Raw genomic sequence first — 21,933 nt, 5'->3', positions numbered from 1 at the left:
CTTCCTCTTATTATGTCTATGTTTGAAGCTTGAAAAATTTATACAGCTTTTATGTTTCATAGGAACGTTTCACTCGGTTGCACAGAAATCAACCAATACTTGGAAATCAACATTATTCCAGATTTTCTGTATTTGAGCTGTCCCAATTTCACTGAAACACTGCATACTAACTATTGCTGTGAATAAAAACCCGCTGTGGGTGGTGAATCATTAAGTCAATTAAATGCTACAATTAGTCACAATCCAAACAAGCGCTCTCCAAATGCAAGAAAAAGCACAATCACACATCATTTTGAGGCAAATTACAGATTTTCACAACTCTAAATTAGTATATCACGGTTCTCGCAATGAAGTTTATACGTGACACAATCCTCTGAGCCTAGGAGGTCAAATCACCAGCACTCATCATTCACTGAATGTGAGGTTGCAATTACTGTGGAGGTAAGCTGAGTGTGCACCTAGGGATGCCAAGGACTATTTCTACCGCAACACAGATAACTCTGCATCCCTGTGGACCACAGCAATCTACTGGCACAGAGCAAGCAGTGATTTAATGCTGCTGGAAGAATGAACCAGAGGAAGGCTGGAGTTTCCATCTACCACTGGTGAGATGACGTAACTTGCACCGCAGTGGAGCGAACCCTTATAGCACTCAGTATTTGCTGTAGAGAGTTTGCAGAAATTGGCAAAACTAGGTGTAATTAGTTTGAAAGTTCAGCTGATCACTATAGTACTGTTGGGTTGAGTCCAATCAAATCGATGGCTTGTGAATCTGAATCAAATCGAGGAATCTGTAATAAAGATGCGATTCTTTGATTCTAAAGTGATAAGATAATTGATTGGAAACCTGAGCATGCCAAGGTAAAAAAAAACTTGTGGTTAACTCTTTCCCTGCCACTGATGGAAATTTCCATCATTTGTGAGACAACGTTTTCCCGCCATTGACGGAAATTTACGGCTGTCCGTGTTTTCACTGTTATACGGTAGGGGGCGCAATTATGCAACTTCTGAAAGAATACTGAATCTCCTGATCAAAACACAGGTAAATAAGAAACAGAAACAAGCGATAGCATATGTAATCATATGCATATGTAAAATAACATGATCATCAACAGCATATACATCTAAACTACCTAATGTTACTGAATGAAATGCGACCCAGGACGAGGTATAGGACTGTAAAGCTTTGGGGTTGTTGATGAACTCGATCTACTCCATCTGTGTTTTGATCATCGTTCTGAATCAGATCCAGACCTAGTCTTTGACAAAAACGTGATTTTCTCGGGTTTATGCTCAAAATGTCGCCTTTTTTATGAAACGTACCCACATTCAAGTGTTCATAAAAAAAAATTAATGCATGAAGCCAGAATAAAACATTATTATTATTATTATTTTAAAGCAGAGGGTCTGTTCTTTTTTTATATATATATATATATTGCATATTCAGATATTCATACAACAAAATATTCTGGGGCCATGAAAGTTTTGTGAAAATTATTAAAAATTCTGGAGGTGGCTGGCAATTTTTTTAAAAAACGCTGGCGGGGAAAGAGTTAATTCATGCAAACTGAAGCAATTTACTGGAATGAATCACTAGTGATCATTACTGGAAAAGTGACACTGTTTTGAGATAGCTGAGCTACAGTCACTCTACAGAAAACTTTACTTTTACATCATTACCTGCCAGACTGCCCCAAAACGCAAAACTATGTTATATATACAACACATTTCTGGTAGAAATGCTAAAAGCAAACCTGATGTGCCAACATTCAAGACCACTGGGCCAACATGACAACAGTAAATCTCACCACACAAAAACACGCTGAAAAATCTTAAAATCCTCCAGCCAGGGATTATGGTGTCTGAAAATGCAAGTGAATCACAGAAATAAGAGTTGACACTATGTCAAAACAGCATGATGTTCTCTTATTTCTTGGTTTTTACCTGCAAGCGGTTTCAAAAATCTTTTTTTAGACCCCAAGTAGTCAAAAAATACGATTCTTCAGAAGAGACAATTCAAAGCGCTTACGGGCACATAATCCTCAAACACTTAAAACCTACAATTCGAGGTCAGATTTCAGCTAGAAAGGCACTAAACTTCATCCTGGCAATGAGAATCCTAAAATAATCCTGACATTAAACACCTCGCCGTTCCAATAATATCCCCGTCTTGACGTACCTCACCACTACAACGAAAAGATTAAAGTCTGTCGGTGTCACGCGCATCCTGAGATTTGCATAAATAACTGAAAATCTCACATTAAACATCCCTATTAATAGGGTTGATGCTAAAACTAAACACTGATATGCAAGAGTTTGGTGCAAGGGACAAGAGCTGATTTCATCTCCCTATGAATATGAAATATAGAAGACACAAGGGGATATGAGAGCGAGAGAGAGAGAGAGAGAGAGAGAGAGAGAGAGAGAGAGAGAGAGAGAGAGAGTGAAGAGTATCTGTGCTATTGTTAGTGCCTGGAGAATCTGACACACAGTTAATGGTTGAAGCTTCTCCATGCTGTAGGCTTCAGGCTGCTAGGCACATCAACAGTCCTTATTGTTTGTGCCTCTTCTCTCTTTCTTTCATTTTTCCCATTCCATCTCCTGCTTGTCTAGGCTGATGTGCCCTGCTGAACATAATTTGATGTCACTGAGTTTGTATCTGAGGAGTATTCTGTTAAAGCTGCTGTTGTTTATGCACAAAACGCATATGCACGCTTGAAGTGAAGTTGATTGAAGCTTGTATCAAGTGTGTCCTCATTCACTGCTATTAAACTACTATTGAAATGCTCTTCTGAGTGATTCATCCGACCATGTACATACTGAGTTCAGTTATTAATGGGACTGACAACTCAATTGATGAGTAATGTGCGGTAACATTGTCAATTTTCAATAGTGAAGCAATGTATGAAAGTCACTTCTTAAACCAAGCAGCTTTTTGTTGGTCATCACGGTGAATCCACGTGGGGAAATCTAATTATCACGCAAAATTCATATTGAAATTGCTGGATTTCGGCCACAATTTTTTTTTAACTCACTTTCAAACCAAGCAGCTTTTTGTTGGCCAATGCGACAAATCCGTGTGACTAATGGATTAATCCAAATCTGTGCATACAAAGTTAAGTTATTTATGATGCTAAAAACTAGGAGAATTAATAAACAGCTTGTATTTGGTCATTCTAATGAAGACAATACAATGGAGATTCTGTGGTTTTCATTTTTAAAATACTTTTGACAAAAATATGACGAAATGCCATTTAAGTCTGAGTAAAACTAACCAAAATGAATATGACATGACAACATACTGACTAAATGTAAATTATATTGTCATCCAAAGACAAAACTTAAGCCTTGAACCACGGTCACATTAGCAAAATTATGGGGAAATTTCATGGGCAAAAATGTCTATTGAAAGTAGTGTTGCGATGTATAAAGTACAGCTCTTTTAAAGCAGCTTTTTGTTGGCCATTGCGGTGAATCCGAGTGGGGAAATCTTATTCACACGCAAAATTCCTGATTGTGTAGATTCATATTGAAATTGCTAGTTTCTAAAAAAAAATTTGTCAATTAATAGTGAAGACAAGACAATGGCTGTTTTGCGGTTTTAATTAAAAAAATGCTGTTGATGAAAATGACAATATTCCATTTTAGTCAGAGTAAAACTAAAATAATGAATATGACATGACATGACGAAATAATGATTAAATGAAAATAATATTGTCATCAAAAGATAAAAACTATGACTTAGTGAACAAAAAAAAGGTCCATTGTCTTTTGTCAATAGTGTTGCGACGTATGAAACAGCTCACAAGGAAGTCACTTTTTTTTTTTTTTTTCAAACCAAGCAGCTTTTTGTTACCCTGGTAATCCAGAGTTCTCGCGAGAGCACAAGTTGAATTTGCTCAGCGAGTTACTCTGGTGTCGAATAATGATGCTCATTAAATATGTCCCTTGATCTGAGCTGCACCAATCACATCGGGTTATCTGATATAGGCGGGCCAGAGGCGAGCTAAACAGATGACGACAGCGCTGCGACGTTGAAGTCATTAGTAAACATTGCAAGATGGCTATGGATGAACACCATTTGTTTGAAACGGCTTTGGCCGCTACAATGAAAGACTTAGACTTTTTCTCTAAAAGAGGAACAGAAAACGGCGCTCGAATTGCGTTTTTGCTGTTTTGCCGACCGAATACGGTAAGAGTCTAATCTACCAGTTAGCTCCGATGGTAGCTAAGCGATAACTTGTTGTGATTGGTCGTAGTGTTATCCAATTGCGTGCAGTGAGATTTTCAAATGCATGCTTGGTGCCGCCCTTCGAGCTTGCCGATTTTCATTAGTCGACGCCAGACCATTAATCTTTTAGATTTAGGTCTGGATTTCCAGGCTAGCTTTTTGTTGGCCATCGAGGCAAATCCATATGACCAACTTGGATTGGTTGTGAAATCCGTTGTGAAATCTGGGGAAATATAATATAATGAAGGAAAACGTGAAAAATTATGAAATTTTTGGGTTTTGCCCACAAAAATTTGCAGAACAGCAGTATATGTGACCATAGCTTAAAACAACAACAACAAAAACTGTACAGAAACAAATATGGCGATAATTAAATGGTTTTAACTTTAAAAATACTGTTGACAAAATGCAATTTTAGTCAGAGTAAAACTAACCAAGAATAATGAATTTGAATTGACAAAATACTAACTAAAGCAAATTTTATTGTCATCAGAAGATTACATTAGTGAAATTTTGCGGGGGAAAAAAGGTCCATTGTCTATTGTCAATAGTGTAGCGATGTTAGCACAGCTCACACAGAAATCACTTTCAAACCAAGCAGCTTTCTGTTGGTATATGTGGCAAATCCATGTGAACAACTTGACTCCATTGCGAAATTCCTGATCACATAGATTCCTATTCAAATAACTGGATTTTGCCCGCAAAGACGCACTTAAAACAAACAACAAAAATAGAAATTTTAACACTGCATGACGGCTTGTTTGCGTGCATGTACATTATAAAGCACATTAAATGCTGAAACACTTTCTCTCTTATACAATGCCATGTTGCTAAAATAAGCATCTCAGTGGGGTGTGGAGGGAGTCGGAGCTGTCTGGTCTATTCAGTTCCGGCAAGATACAGCCCAGTCGGCAGGGAACCTGAAGCAGCACGTAAAATCAGATAGAAGAGGATACTTCATCACAGTGTTCCCGACTCAATCCAGGTCAGCGGCGTGACAATGAAGCCGTTAGATATCAGGAACATCAGGCTTTTGGTTCAATTTCCGACCTGGCAGAACTCGCACTATGTTTATGAAAACACTGAGCATGTGATGATGAAAGATGATTTTGAGTTTAAAAAATAGCTTATGACAGAAAGAGGAGTTTAATATCAGGGTTTTTATAGTTAACTAAAAATTGTTACTTGAAATAAAATAAACGTTCACTTAAATAAATACATTTTCTCATTTTCATTTAGTTTAACTTAATGTATTAAAGTAACTCAAACTAAAACTGAAATAAATAATAAAAACTATATAGACATATTTAAAAAAAAAGACAAAAACACAACTTTTAACTAAAATGAAAATGGGAAATATAAAAATGAACATTTCGGTTATGTTAGACATTGACAAACTTTAGACATTCTGTTGACTATTAGGAACTTTGCAAGTACATGTCAAATTATTGTACTAACCCGTTACTCATTGCCAACACAATGTCTAAGGGGAAACATCAAAATAAAGTGTTACCAAAACTTCTAAATATTAATAAAAAACTATAATAGCATCTCAATAATACCAAAATAACACAATGCAGTACATGCAAACAAGCTTTAAACTAGTAAGCAAGCAACATGGTTGCTAATGAACTTGCGACGACACCGGTATTATCGATAACACCGTGGGGGGTGGGTTGTTATCGAAAACGCGATCACACACATATTGGGAGCCGCTATCAAAATGCAGGGTATTGAAACTGCTTTTGAATGTGTGCTCGCTATCCTTTTGCCCAGTACACATTGAGTGATTTTGGGCTGTCCCAGGTGAAAGATTACCAATCGTGGCAATTTCTGTGGTCGTGGCTCCTAAACGGTGGTCCTGCGTCATACAGTGAGAAAGGTTCAAAGACGGCCGTTATCACGGTCTTGCGACCAAAGATAGCCTGTGATAATTTTCTGACAGTGTCAGAAATTTAGCATGATCATCTCACTAGTCTACTGACTAGCCAATTAAAATGCAACATGAAATGGCGTATTGAACATACCAGAAACTTAAAACTAATACCTCAAACTCCATTTTCAAAATTGTCTTGCTAAGTTGGCCTCTTTTCCCTAGCCATAACCGTGTCCATATTCTCCTCTTTCTCAGCGCACATAAAAACCACAATTGCCAAAGTGCGATTCAACTTGCTCTATTTGTTTACCACTAGCGCATGCTGATGACGTTTTATTCTTCTATACTAACTTGTGTTGTAGCCTACTATTCAATAGGTGTCAATCGTACAGTCTACATACATGTCATACCCAAGTTTATTAGGTTAGTGCAGTACAGTGTGATTCGTAATGATCTATACTGAACAAAATTATAAACGCAACACTTGTTTTTGCTCCCATTTTTCATGAGCTGAACTCAAAGATCTAAGACTTTTTCTATGTACACAAAAGGCCTATTTCTCTCAAATATTGTTCACAAATCTGTCTAAATCTGTGTTAGTGAGCACTTCTCCTTTGCCGAGATAATCCTTAGTTGTGTTGCAAATGATGCATGTTCGAGTCCCAATCTTATTCCTGCTCTTTTTCTCATCTCACCTCTGTACTATCTTATAAAGACACAAATGGCACAAAAATAAATAAAAAACTATAAACAGATGACAGAAACATTTTCTTCCCTGTCCTTAAATTAGTATCTTAAAAAAATATATCGAAATACTTGCGCTCTGAGAGCTGGCATTTCAATATTTACAGCCGCTTTAGTGCACACATATATAACAAACATCATGTTTCCTTAAACATAAGACCACCCAGTGGATCGTGTGGGTGGTGAGACAGTAAACAAACCATCTGAAGGAGGGGGTGATGTTCACCAGGAGAGAGCCTGGCAGCTCAGTTAGCTGCAAGTACAACTGTTAGCTTGTCGACAAACAGTAGAAGCGCTCGGCGCTCACATGATCAAAGCCCGAACGCAGCACGCATGGCTTCCATGGAGACTGAAAGCTACATTGGAAGCAGTCGTTCTAGCTTCCTCGCCTCTGATGCAATCATTATCTCCCCTGAACTCGCTTTCAGGGCTAGTGTGAGAAACTCACAAGTTATTAAAGCCAGATTCATACATGCAGCGCACTACTGTGGCATTATGCAGAATATTTAATGAGGGCAAAAAAGTAGGGCGGGACTTTTCCCCATGCTAACTGTGAGTTAATAAAGATGATGTTTAAGAAACTTTTCCTCACTGAATTTACTACAGTGATCATATATTCATTGTGTATTACCTTGTAGGCAGTGTGATTCATCTTAAGGAGCTGGAGGGTAATAACTCAAAGGCTTTCATGTTGTCAGTCCGAACACCTTTATATTTTAGAGTCTGGCAGTGAGCAGAATGCAAGTTTTGTTCAGAATATATTATAAAAGAATTAAATATGTGGTATATGTGAAATCTAATAAATGAGAAGCCACAAAACAATAAAATAATTAATTATTGGAACCAATGAAAATTAAATATTAAAATTTCAGCAAAATAAATGTTAAATTACAATAATTTGATTTAAAATACTATTAAAATGATGCATATTAAAATAACAAATAAAATGTATTACACTATATAATTTGGTCAAATAATAAAGCGGACAATATCATACTGTTTATTATAAGCGTGCTGCAGTAATGCCGTCTGTCGCTTTAAATGCACAAGCACTTTAAAGTCTGGTTCATTAGCAGAAAAAAATGATCTGAAAGTGATTCCAACAATATCATTTCTCTGTGCCATTATCGTTATAATTGTGCACGGTAGATAAAAAATTGCTGCCTTAAATGTTTAAGTACAATCAAATTGGAAGTTTAAGTAATTTCAACTTAAAATTAATTAAAATAGTTGAATTTTGCACAACTTATAAAAAAAGTTGAAAATTGCTTATTTTGATGAGTTAAAGCAATGTAAAAAAATATGTTGTCATAACTTAATGATCATTTAATTTTTTTACAGTGTGGTGTGGACTATTCTTTTATATTCAGATCAGTTTCTACAACTATATCCTTATTGTTATAGTTATTGTCCTTGATGTGAACGGGCCTTAAGAGTGTATGTAGTATTTTTGTTTGAGGTTGTTAAATGCCCCTGTCTGTCCCACAAAGGCCGATGAATATGTCTGTTTACATGTGCATCATGCTTTATTAAAATTAAATATTAAAATAACAGTAAAATTAAATACAAAAATTTAAATAAAATAAGAAAATGATTTCAAATACATAAAAATCCACAGTAAAAATTTTTACCCGCAGAATAAAATAGTGTGGGTCTGTAAGCGCGTATGTAGCATGTGTGTGTGAGTCTGTAGACTGCTGCCTGTCTGTCGCACAAAGACCGATGAACACGTCTGTTTCCATGTGCAAACAGCTCCAAGCCGTGTCAGAGAGAGTGATGGAACAGCAAAGTCACAGCACCTCCTCGTCTTATCACAGAGCGACGTGATTCCCTAATTAAGGGCAGGCCGGTCTGGTGCTGGTGTTGGTGTTATGACTACCGTGACGGCGGCTATTTTTCAAAAACCACTTCTCTGACGCCTAAAAGGCCTCGGGGGAGAGGCAGAGAACAGCAGCCTCTCTACCGGCAGATCATTGATTAAAAAGGCTTATGAACTTCCACCTGCGCTGCTGGAAAAGGAGGACAAACAGGACTCTTTGCTCTCTGAGCTCAAAAGCAACCGGGTTTTTGTGAAGAAATCCTCTGGCAAAAATCCACTCAAATGCTAGTTTCTTTCTGAGCTGCACTGTCAGTTGAAAACTGACTATTAGTTGGAGCGGAGCTTCAGTTTTTTTGTCATGTCTGTTGCCATGCAATCCAAAGTTTTTCACATTTTTATATGCTTAACATTCAAAGCACTGATTTCTTTATTTTTTTTTAACAGACATACAAAATCTGAGCTTGAAAAACCTTTTGTTGTTACAAATGTTGCATCAAAAGCAAAATGTACGGTCGGGTTAACAGATTCATTCTTTTGTATTTGTCTGTTTATATTCATTCCATGCCAGAGCCCTACTAGAGCTGCTTTCAAGATCCTTACTTTGTTTGCTGAAGAGTGTTTCTGAGGTCTTAGACCCTTGAAACTTCCACCCTAAGAAAATCGATTTGAACAAGGGGAGGTTGAACTTATGTACAGAGCACCATTTTAAACATGCATATAGTCTTGAGTGAGACTGGAGTCAATTACTGAACACATCTACTGGCTTCTGTCAACATTGATTTGTTTTAGACTAAGATCTCTGCCTTACCGAGACTATCTAATTGCACTGGCCCAAACCCTTTAATTACTCTGTGGCTGCTGCAATTTACTTCTTTGCAATCTGCAAAAAAATAATCAGTTTGTTTACCACGCAAAGAAAAAAAGAACAAAAGAGAAAAATACAGAGCAAAAGAAAGTATGGACGAATGATGGAAAAAATAGAACAAAAAGGACAAAAAGATTTAATTAACAAAAGGAAGAAATAGCAAACTAGCAAGAGAAAAAAAAAAAAAAGAAAAACAATGAAAGGGGAAAAGAAAGAATGGAATAAAAAGTGAAATACTAAAGAGAGAACAGCAAAATAAAGAATGGCCCAATAAAAAAAAATGAAAGAAAAGAAAAATAGAGTGAAATAAATCATGGAAGAAGGAATTGAAGAAAGAAAGAACAACCAAAAAGAAACAAAGAAGAATGAATTATAGTATTAGACGGAAGTAAGAAAGAATAGGTCAAATAAAGAATGGAAGTGCAAAAGAGAAAAAGGGTGAAAAAAATAATGTTATAAGTAATGAAATAATGAACAAAAGAAAGAATGAGCAAAGAATAGAAGGAAAGTGAAAAACAAGACAAAAGAATGAGCAAAAGAAAGAACATGAGAAAGAAAGAGGAAAATAATGAATGTAAGAAAAAATGAAAAATGAAAGAGCAGAAAAGGGTGAAAGGAACAAAAAAGTAAATGGACAAAAGGAAGGAATAAACTAAAAAGAAAGGCAATGGGAAAGAAAGAATGGTAGAAAGAAACAAGTGAAAAAAGAAAGAACAAGCAAAACAAAGAATGAAAAGAAAACAATGAGCAAAAGAAAAACAAATGATGAAAGTAGAATGGAAGAATGGAAATAAAAGAATGAAAGAACAAAAGATAAAACAAATAAACCTTAGAACATTTCATTCATTTAGATTCTGCACTTCCATCAAAAGAACACAACTGAAGACCGATTTACCTGAACTTCTGGAGGGGCTGTTTTCCCACCCAGCGACAGTTGTGTTTGTGGTGTCTTTCTCTGGACTTCCTGTGGTCTGGGATGAAGGTTCCTCCATAGGAACCCGTCTGGATGTTATCCAGCCATGAGCCGACACAAACGACTCCGAACCTCCAGACCTGGACTCAGCCTGATGGGAAGCATTGTTTGGATCTGGACTTGTCGGCTGAACCGCAAGTCCAGCTTGGGTCGTTGGTACCGTAGGAACTGGTGGTTGTGACGAATCTACTTCCTCTTGAACCACAGGTAACCACGTGCTGGAAACAGCTGGATCCGGAGTACATAAAATGTCTTCGGTAGTGGTTTCTTCTCCAGACTGGGAAGGGGTGATCCCAGCAGTTGACGTAATTGCTAGCTTGTCCTTGCTGGGAACGACAGGGCTCGGTGTGGTGGGCATGTTGTAAGTGTGAACTTCCGGTGCCCTGGTCAACTCTATGTCTTGTTTTCGTTTAACGAAAGGTACAATGACTTTGTTCGAGGGATTGTTTTTGCGTTTTTCAATGGGCCAATGGACGTACGCAATTTCCCCCCTGGCTTCCTCAACCGTGCTGGCCGGTTCCACGTGCTTGGGTTCAGAAGAACTGGATGCACCAGTAGGTTGAGTCGCCTGGAGACTCATAAGCTGCCATTTGACAGTGGTCTCCACCGGGACGCCGTGGTCATCGGATCCTTTCATTTGGCTGTTATGGGTGAATGGTAAGTCTTTCCCTCCACTTCCCTCTGCATCTTTCTCTTCCTCTGCAGATAATGATGGCAGAGGACCTTTGGGAATAGGATAACTGTCCTCAATCAAATCTTTCCCTTCCCCGGAGAAGTTCTCAGGGTTGTTCCTGGAGAAAGGAATGGTCATGATCTCCAAACCGCCTCTTTTGGCTTCCATTGGACTGCTTGTTTGAGTTGTGAAATGCCTATTATTGCTTGGGGCGACTTTCAAGGACTTTAGCGGCCAAATTTGTTGACTGCTCCTCATTGAACTGAAGCTTTTAGATGCCAAAGGACTTGAAGAAAGAGTCGGGTCTGCCATTCCTGATCCAATTCCTCCTGCAGGGATGACAAGACAATGTGATTAACGTAGCTAGGGAGGAGATCGTTTCATTTAAATGTATGTTTAATTAGTGGGCAAAATATGCTAACTCCCACCCCAGAACTATGGTAATTAACTTTAATGCGTGCAGCTCGATATAGAACTGTCATTATTTTTCCATCAATGCCCTGGAGATATCCAGCAATTAATCTACTGGTCTCAACACACCTATCTTTTAATCAAACCCCTGTTTCAAAGGAAAAATGAACTATAAGCGTAGCTAAAATGACCTTTATTTTCTTCCCAGAGGGTAACATTTGACTCCCGGCTGAAATGGGGATGAAATGTACATTCGTTTTGAAAGCAATCCAGGTGATAAGGCTTTTTCTCTTTATGTTGCCCCGGCACAAAGGACTCATACATCATGCACCTGTCCAGTGCCAATGCTTTCTAACAGTAAATCTAGACAAAATAAGACCCAAATCATTATATTCAAAAAGCAAAAAGATATTGATTTACGTCATGAATTGTGCAATAAAGTAAAAATGTCGTAAGGACTTGACTCATTATTATTAAGTCACTGCTGCGTGGAAGAGATATTCGGTTAGCTTAAAGGTGTAGTTCACCGAAAAATGAAAATGTTGTCATCATTTACTCACACTCAAATTGTTCCAAACCTGAATGAGTTTCTCTCTTCTGCTGAACACAAAAGAAGATATTTTGAAGAATGTTGGTAACCAGACAGTTGACGGTAGCCATTGACTTCCATAGTAGGAAAAATAATAATATTGAAGTCAATGGCTACCGACAAATATCTGGTTACACTCTTCAAAATATCTTCAAAAAATTTCATTTTTGAGTGAACTATCCCTTTTAGTATTTACTTTAAAACTTGTGCACGGATAATTCAGAGATCTGCTTGGGTAACATGATTTGCCTTAAAGGCAACAAGCAGCATATAGCATTTATGCCATGAGAATAGATATTCACAGACCATATGTTTGGTACACAACATGAAATATTAAATGATAATTAATTATTCAGGACTCTGCTGTTGCAGTCTCACATTGTGCAATTTACATAACCAAGTAATTGAGCAATTAATGATATGAATAACTGATTACTCTCTGCCGTCACACGATTGTGATGATATTAAACATGTCCAAGTGATGTATAAAAGCAGTTACTTAAATAGAGTCTCCCATTAAATCTGGATTTAACAATTGGACAATTACCCATATACAGTAGCCCCAAATAATATTTGGACTTGTAAATGAGATCAAACCAATTGTCATCCACAAAAAAATTCTACAATAGACTTTCACAGAACTAACTTCACTTTTCATAGCCATTTTTGAGACACAGCTGATTTCAAGGTGATTTTTAGTCACAATTGAATGATTTAGTTGCATTGTGATATATACATTCCTAGTTATGTGAAAACGTCATAACTGTGAGCTATAGTTGTAATTGTCAGAAATGAATGTCCCAATTTTGAGATACAAAGTCACATTTAAGAGATATAAAGTCGCAATTAGGAGAAAAAGTCATAATTGGGAGATAAAATGTCCCATTTGGGAGGAAAGTCCCAATTTGGAGATGTAAAGTTGCAACTGGGAAAAAAAATCCCAATGGTGAGACAGAGTAGCAGTTGTGAGAAAAAGTTGCAATTGGGATGTTCAAATTATAAGACAAAAATTCACAATTAGGAGATAGAATGTTGCAGTTGTGAGATATAAAGTCAGAACTGTAAAGACAAAAAGTCCCAATTATGAGACATAAAACACATTGTTCTATGGGATGTATGCATTTCAGATTTTCTTCATAGCACAGCTTTATCCGCATTCAATTTATTTTAGAACTCAAGGCACGTGGGCGGCAACTTTAAAAGACGGCTGGATTTTCTGAATTCTCTACAGCCTCCATGTAGTGCAACTCTAAACAAGGGGAGAGACGGAGAAGCATGCAGCGAAGGGTGAAATAGCCAGTGAATCTGAACTCTGCTAAATGACCTCTGCTGGAGGAAAAACGAAAAGAAGCAGCCAGATTCAGTCTAGAGTGTCTTTTCGCACACACTCCTCGTCCCTGACGATGATCACGCCTCGTATAATTGGGAGAGACTTGGAGTTTGTGGCGGTGCCTGCGGTTTTGGCCAAAGCACATTAATTAGATTCGTAAGTAAATAATGCATGCTGACTAAAGCTGGATTTTCACCCGGCATTAAACATTAATGTTCCCTGTTGAATTTGGTTCGCGGGGAAGATATTTGTACTGATGATACCCTGAGAACAGACCGCTGCCAAAAACCTATCGCAGTAAAACCACACCAGTTAGACATGCTTCAATCCCAGCCTAAGGCTCGTAGCGGTCTAAATTTTCAGAGGTTGGATCCCATTTTGCTTTCTCCTACTATGCAGCTTTACTTGGCACAGATATGACAGACATTGATATCCATTAAAAGCCCTATAGCAGGAAGCAGGAATACATCTCAGCACTGTGACCTCTACAGTGACCCTCCCACTCTCGGATTCCAGAGAACGAGTTGTGTCGGCAACCTTCCTCTTCGACGGCCTGCACCTAAAGAACCATTTGCTGCTATATTGTTTTTCTTCAGAAACAATGAAAAATTCAACTGCAAGTTGTTGTAGGACATACCCTGTAGTATGCTGAGGGCAATTTTTGCACCAAGTGGACGCCATATTTGAGGGTTAGAAGAACAGTCCATTCAATAATGAAATGTGTACATGGGTTTTAAGTACAATCAACTTGGATGTTTAAGTCATTTCAACTTAAATTAAACATTAAACTGACTTATTTTGATGAGTAAAAGCAATGTAAAAGCATATGTTGTCTTAACTTATTGTTCATGGGTGTTTCTAGCCTGGTCCTACCAGACTCTCGTACATTTAATTTGTACAGAGAGTCTGGCCACTCTCCATTGACAAGCGTTAACTTCCTTGAAGTACTCTGTTGAAGTTTAAAACTATTGGATCTGCCCAGAGCCACTCTGGATCTGCCATAACCAATTGCTAACGTTTGGTCGTAACGTAACCCTACAACTCAAACTAGCACACGACCTCAACGTCATCGTTCTCAGCCACTCTCTCTGTTCGCTGATTGGACCGGTAAAAATTTGGCCGGAGAAAACCTAAGAATATACCGCAAACTCCCAAATGGAGTACTGAAGGAAAATGAAAATTGAAGTACGTAGGATGGCGGAGCCAGGCTAGGGTGTTTCTTCAACTACTAACAAATTTGTTCTTTGTATAGGAAATGATACCACAAATGAGTGATATACATCATTTAAAATGGAAAAAAAATATATAAAATTAAATTCACACAATAAATATTCTAGTTGGTGTTTATTTAAGTTTTTGTTTGGATTATCAGAATGTTAAACATGTAATCATTAATTATGATGGATTTTCATATTTTAAGACCGAAAATTTGCAACTGGAAAAAAGCTAAACAAAATCAATTTGAACAAGTCTTTTGAAAAGTCTAAGTACTTTTAATAAAAATCAACCAATGGGACATAAAGTTGAAGAAACACACTTATACCCCCAATGATCGACAGAGGACCTAAAAATCAGATTGACCTCTTGGCCGAAATTCAACAATAGAAGAAACTCCCACTTTAGTAGTTTCACATCACCCAGTTCTATATAATACAAATTTAAAATAATACAAAATGTAAAAAAGCCCGACTTGAAGTAAATTAAGCACATGCATCACCTTAGACAAACTTCAATTAAGAAGAGAAACTGCATATTCTTGAATAATTGCATATGCTTAAACTCTTGTGCTTAAATTCTGCTTGAGCCTGTCATACCTTTGGATGGTTCAATGGAACTGTCTGTGAAGGTCTGTGAATATGGATGATCCATATGAGAATTGCTTGGACTCTTTATCTCCTGCTGTGCAGCCACTAGGACCACCTCCTTCTCCTGTTCCAAGAGCTCTTCTTCTAGATCTGATGAGGAAGGGTTATATGAAAGTCCCTTAGTATTTGGCTCCACAATGGCATTTTCAGCACCTCCTTTGGTTGTTTTCCCTCTACTTGGCTTCGTCCTGGCAGGTGGGACCGTTTCTGAGGTTCCTCTGTAGAGGCTGGACTCTGTGGCTGGTATCTGAGGCACTCCCGTCCCGGTCCAGTACCTAAATGGCTTCATGATTGTGTTCACAAAGTTGGAAATGACGCTGTTGCTGGTCTGAGCTTGCGTAGAGGAGGAAGGAGTAGTTGAGGACGGGTCAGGAGATACATAGGGACCATCGGGATCATCAGTCTCCTCTTTCGCAGAACCTCCTTGAAGGTTCTCCTGCTTCTCAACAGCATCTTTGGGATCGTCTTCCCAGTCTACAGACCTTTCTTCAGGTCCAAGATGGATTACAACATGCTCCTCTGAGATTTCCGAAGATTCGTTGTTTATGATGGACTTATAATCTTCCTTCTCGAGATCGACCAAACCGGTCCAAGTTGAAGGTTCGGGGAAGACTCCATTTCTTTGGAGCTGCACCTCTTCTTCGCTTGAAGAGTTCAGAGTGGAGTTCTCTAGGGTCTTGTGGAGTATCGCAGCCTGCTCTTCGAAATTCTTCTCTGAAAGAGTAAGATAGTCTCGTTAATGGCGGCACTGAAAGAAAATAACTACAAAGCAGATATTCGTACGGAAGTCCATGAAACGAATTTAACCTAATCCTCATATTATACATTTTTCAGATGCTAATGAAACTCTTGATGTTACGGGGTATAAATTATTCTGAAATATGTTATCAAAATTATAGATACCAGATGTAAGAGAATTCTTTATGAAACTTTTAAAGTGGGAAAAGAAAATTGCTTCAACTCATAACTGAGGTAAAAAAAAAACGAAAAGAAAAAGACGTTTGTATGAATATATGCCTATAGAAACAGAGAAAGCCCACTAGTTCAACAAACCTTGATAGCAGTAGGCGTCAAAGAGATCGGTAGTGTCTGGGAAGCCGGTGCGGTTAGGGTTGTGGTAAACGGTCCGTACTCCTGGTTCATCCCCTCCGCAGTTACGCCGGGGCAAGTTGATGGGGTAACGCACGCTGCCGTCGGCCAGCCAACCAGGGTCGCAGCGGTCTAGGCCACCCTGCCAGGCCAGGTAAAGCTGCCCGACTGTCGCCAGTTGAGCTCCCAGAGTGTGGCAGTGAGTGGATGCAGATGCCAGGCTCAACTTCTCCAGCACACTGGTGTGGTATACTTCACCTGGAGAGAGAGGAAAGACGGAGAGCACATGCTATGTATGAGTGCTAATTCCCCATAAGAATGCTGCTGTTTGCAACATGAGAACTATAAATAAACCTTATAAATAAACTAAATTTGGTTGTAAATTTATGAAATTGTTTACAGAATCCATTAATACAATACCCATTAACACAGGTGATTGCAAAATTTAGAAAAGACAGAGTATTGTTCACTTATTTGATTCATTTATTTTACTATTGATACAAAAAAAATTCTGGTGTGAAGTTGAATACTGAAGTGCTTTTACGGGAAAGCATTTAAGGGAATGTTTAATTATTTTCACGATAACAAAGTTACTAGCAAAGTTTGAAAAACCTTGAATGTCTTTTTAAACTTTATATGATATACTTTTTATACCATCTATCTTCTATACTTGGACCACTTCTATATTTCATACTCTTGAAATTGTATTTTCTTTCTTCTCTTCCTGACTCTAAACTAGATGCTTGTATTAAAAAAATAATAATAATCACCACAAGTTAGAAGTAATATACAAGGACAAAACAAAATTATTTATATTCTCCCGATGGGTGGGTGGATGGATGGATGGATGGATGGACAAACAAACAAACAAATAAATAAAATATAATTGTTTTAATAATTTATCAATTTAAAAAATATATATATATAGTGAATATGCCAGGCATTAAACTTTTAAGACGATTTGGAATAATACTTCACTGCATGAGGCAGGACTGTCATTCCTGCCTGAAACACATGGATGTGCACTTTAAAAAAGTTATGGCATAAACCGTGGGGCTGAGCTGAAAGGATGGTGACCTACTTAGATGTTCTGGGAATTGAGACATAAGCAGGTACATGCATCTACGACGTCTGAGGCTCATGAGGACATTTAAAAGACACAGTTTTTGGATGACTAAGCTGTAACTGAAGGCATCTGTGGTACCTTGCAGGCTGTTGGCAAAGCAGTACACATCAAACATCTCATCGGGGGCTCGGCTGCCGTAGTTCCTCACGCCAGGTGAGTCCTCCCTGTCGCCGTAGCAGCCAGGCCGAGGGGACTGGATGGGATACCTGGGTAGAGAGCCAAAATAAACCAGGAATTATTTCCAAGAAGGGGAGGAGTGAGTAAGATAAACTGTGCAATTACTCGAAAGCACATCGATTTGGAAGGCGCAGGGGTGCCGGCTAAACTCTGATTAAGAGATTATACACGGCACTCCAGGGTTTCCGAAGAGAAATAGCAATGGGGGTTCTTGCGCAGCCCAAATATTGAACTCAGTTATATAAAACCATTAAAACAGCCTGCATATTTTCCATCCCAGTCTAGAGATCTCTGATGTCTCCATACGCTTGCGCTAATTGCGCGTTTGCGTCTTCACTGATGTGTAGCCAAGCTTCTCTGGAGATGGCCCAATTAGAGCTCTTCCAGGCAGGGAGGGAAAAGCTCGCTCACGCTTTTATGCGGTGAGGGCCAGGCTTCGCGCCTCAATTACGAGCTGACAATACGCGGTAGATATGAATGTTGAAATCAATAGCTGTCTGACGTTCAGCCATGGAGAAGTGGCAAGCCTGAAGAAACGGGGCTGTAATACAGTCAATAAATAATAGAGATTACGATTAATTAGAACGGCTGATTATTAAATCCCTTTGAGGCCAGGATCCCTTCGGAAGAAAGTTGCATTATTCTGTTTCATGCAACGGGGACCAATTTAGCTCAAATTTTTGTCTAACATGTTCTGATCTACAAAGTGATAGTTTTAGAAGCGGAATTAAAAGGAAGATTAAGAGATTCACTGGGGAACAGAATTATGTAAACATGTTCAAAGACTTATGTAAATGCGCATATATGTGCATGTTTCTGAATCTGGTCAGTAAAGATTTTTTATTTGTTTACCTTGTATACTATATAAGTTATAGACCAGTAACCAGGGCTTGACATTAACTTTTTTTGCTCACCAGCCACTGTGGCTAGTGGATTTCAAAAGTTATCAGCCACTCAGCATTTTCATATTTTTTAATATTATCTCATAATTTTGCAGCAGGTATATTTGGCTGCTGTCACTTTAAGACCTGACACACGGATCCATTATACTGTTACACATGCGTTTTTGTTCACTTAACTGACTGTTTACGCGAATACTCACCAAGAACGGCGTTTTGACATTATGTGTGTTCGGCATTTGTGTGTATTTGACTGTTTAAGCGCAATAATCAGCGAAAAGAACCAAATTTAGCTCTAAAAGAGGTTGCTTTATGTGTGCACACTTTGGTTGTGAGCACAAAATCTGCGGGAATGATATCTATGGTGTTAATATCAAACCCTGTCTGTAACCTTTGTGACCTGTATTATTTTTTGTCATCGTTCATTTGCAACCATAATAAATAATAAAATACTGGATGCCTGTAAAGTTAAAAAATAAAATGTAATAAAGTATAGAAATATTCAATAAAATTGCCATGTTAAGATAAATATAGAAACTTTGTGATTCAGAACGCAATTACACAAACATGTTCAAAGACGTCATAAATGAGCTACTTAATATACATGCACGTTTCCGATTCTGGTTCACAAAATAACTGACTAATGTCATTCTGACCTCACACTCTGGTCCGACAGCCAACCGGCATCGCAGTTGTCGTATCCGTCATTAAAAGTGGCCTGCAGCTGGGCCGGCGTGGCGATGTTCGCAGAGTTCTCCAGACAAACTCTCTTGGCGTCTGAAAAGGTCAACGCGTAGCGGTCGTGGGGTGCGCGGTAGTGGAAAACCACTCCTGTGTGGGAGAAAACAGATAGTGAAGTGCATGATGGGAAGTTGGAACTATACCTTACATAAACTATTTCCCCAATGAACAGCAATTATAGGTGTTTAACTTGATGCAGGTCTCTTGAGATCCACTAAATAGCTTTATTTCCTGAATTTCGCTTTCATTCCTACTTTTCCTCCATTCCTCAGTCCTCTGAGAATGACAACAGACAGGAACACAGTACAAAGAAGTGAGAAATTAGATCTCAGCACCAGTTCTTTGTACAGCGGACTGGAAGCCCGTCCTCTGACTGGTCAAAGAAATGAGATTCCTGGGATTGAACTGTCCGTCTGCTATTCCCAGATCACATCGGTTTGGAGTCTCTTTCGTCCTCTACTCCAAACTCCACGTCTATAACCTCCACTGTCGGCTGCCATCCCGCAAGAACGAACAAACATGAAAGGGACAAAGGAAAATCCTCAAAGCTAGGTGGGCCAATTTATGGCGAAACACTTCAGACGACGTCTTGAGGGGAAAGATTTTAGTCTCCTGAGCAATACGGCCCGTTTCTTACCCAACCGTGCCAGCTACGCATGACGCCCCACTTCAAAGGGGCATGAGAGGAAGACTGAGAGAAGGAAGAAGAGATTTCCTTCCTTCCTTCAAATTTTTGTACTTCTTCTCTTTTTTGCTTCCCATTGGAGTTCAGGAAAGGCTCTGAGCTTTGAAAAATATTCAGTCTGTGACAAACATCTGGGGATGAGATATGTGGGACTCTCGTCCTCTGAGGGATGCCGCATCCTATTAAAAAAAGGGGTCAGAGTTTCCAAGTCTCATTTCCCGAAGACATAATCAGAGGAGCCGAGGGTCAGATATATGATCAGTTAGCTAAACTGTTCTGTTGAATGTTTGTAAAATATCACAGAATATTTCTGTAGGTTAGCAAAAGATTCACTCGTTTATTGTGCAACCTTCGTTTAATCATATGCAAAATTAATTATGTGCACCTATGTGCATCAATCGAGAATATTTTCTGAAGACGTGTTTATAAGCAAACACGGATTGCCATAAATAAATATTCCTGTAAACTGTCTTGACTGTTTTGTTCCCTTCATTATCAAGTACTTTGAGTTCAGAATTCCAATGCTGTAACACAAGGTGTGAAAACGACTAAGGGTGGCGGATGCCATTCAAACACACATAGGAGTATGGAAGCATATGGGTAGCAATATTCAATTTGAAATGTAATATGCAAAATCACAATGCGATATGTAAAATGGCAATTTCTGTATTTAAATTTACATTTTCCATTACATTTGTGCAAAATGAAAATGAAAAATCAATTATATAATTTACATTTGCCATTTCATGCACTAGTTTTAATATGTAAATTTAATACATATTTTAAGTTGCAAAATTAAAATGAAAATGTATTACAGAAATTATTAGATATGTCTAACATGTTCGAGCAAAAACTGTAGCAAAATGATCATTTAAATGTTATTTTTCTTAATTGCATTTACACTCACATTTAAGACACTTGTGATTGCATTTTCATTAAATGTCCAACAATGAATGTAGCGAATGTACTGATCACGTCCCCAGGCAACAGGTAAACATAGGCTATGTGTTACGTGTTTTGAGGTGTTGGAATGAAACGGTGGCGGCAGAGCTGATACGAGTGTTAAATTTACTGGCAGATGAAGTGGAGCGTGAACAGAGAAATGGTAGTGTTTCCGAAGATTATTACGCATCTGGTGATAGAACCAGAACGATGTTGGAACGTCTGGGATCATTTTCTGCCTTATCAGGCGTCGACACCTGTTTGGTGTCAACATTATGCTGCGCTGTTGTTGTCTGATGCTGGACTGTGTTAATGATGGTTTTATTTGGTATAAAATATTCTCATTGTCTGATACACATGCTTATCTTTATTCTTATTACTATTAACTATAATTACCCAATAATGTTAGAGATCCTACAGTTTTTCCTTACAAATGCATAGGCCTATTACTCTGAGATTACAGAATATGACAAAGCTACCGAAAATTATGACCACTCTTTATTTCTTCATAACTGACTGTAATGTTCAATAAAGTGACTCATGTGATGTATGACCATCTCCCATTTCTATTTTATTAAGCATATTGATCAGATATTGATAAATTAATAGGTACAGTAGGGTCACGGTATCTGACGGGTCAAATTCATAGAGGACTAGCCTTTTTTGGGTGAATGTGGAGCAGGTCGGGGGCTTGCGACGTCATCGTCTATATTAATTCAGTGTCTAATATTTTAAAAAACGAAGCTGCACAAACACATTTTTACCAGCACAAAACAGAGACTATTTTGCGTGAATTTGGAGCATGTGGGGGGCTAAGTGACCTCAGAATAACAAATACAAATTATTTTAATATCTAAGAATCGAAGCAGCACAAAATAAACGTTTACCGGCACAAACA

General features: G+C 38.2%; 1 protein-coding gene across 1 annotated transcript in view; it reads right to left on the bottom strand.

Annotated features, from left to right (window-relative positions):
- ncanb (neurocan b) overlaps positions 1 to 21,933 on the bottom strand; it is a 120,128-nt gene that overhangs the window by 49,655 nt on the left and 48,540 nt on the right. Inside the window, exons 4-8 of the mRNA XM_084117990.1 lie at positions 19,324 to 19,498; positions 17,670 to 17,797; positions 16,430 to 16,723; positions 15,326 to 16,090; positions 10,431 to 11,510 (exon numbers count right to left, since the gene is read on the bottom strand). Of these exons, the coding sequence (XP_083974116.1) occupies positions 10,431 to 11,510; positions 15,326 to 16,090; positions 16,430 to 16,723; positions 17,670 to 17,797; positions 19,324 to 19,498 (2,442 nt within the window). The remainder of the gene's footprint in view (positions 1 to 10,430; positions 11,511 to 15,325; positions 16,091 to 16,429; positions 16,724 to 17,669; positions 17,798 to 19,323; positions 19,499 to 21,933) is intronic.

Source organism: Abramis brama (genome assembly GCF_963993115.1).
Source record: "Abramis brama genome assembly, chromosome: 6".
Taxonomy (NCBI): Eukaryota; Metazoa; Chordata; class Actinopteri; order Cypriniformes; family Leuciscidae; genus Abramis; species Abramis brama.
Note: the sequence above shows the minus strand (reverse complement) of the source record. Positions and strands in the feature narration are given on the sequence as shown.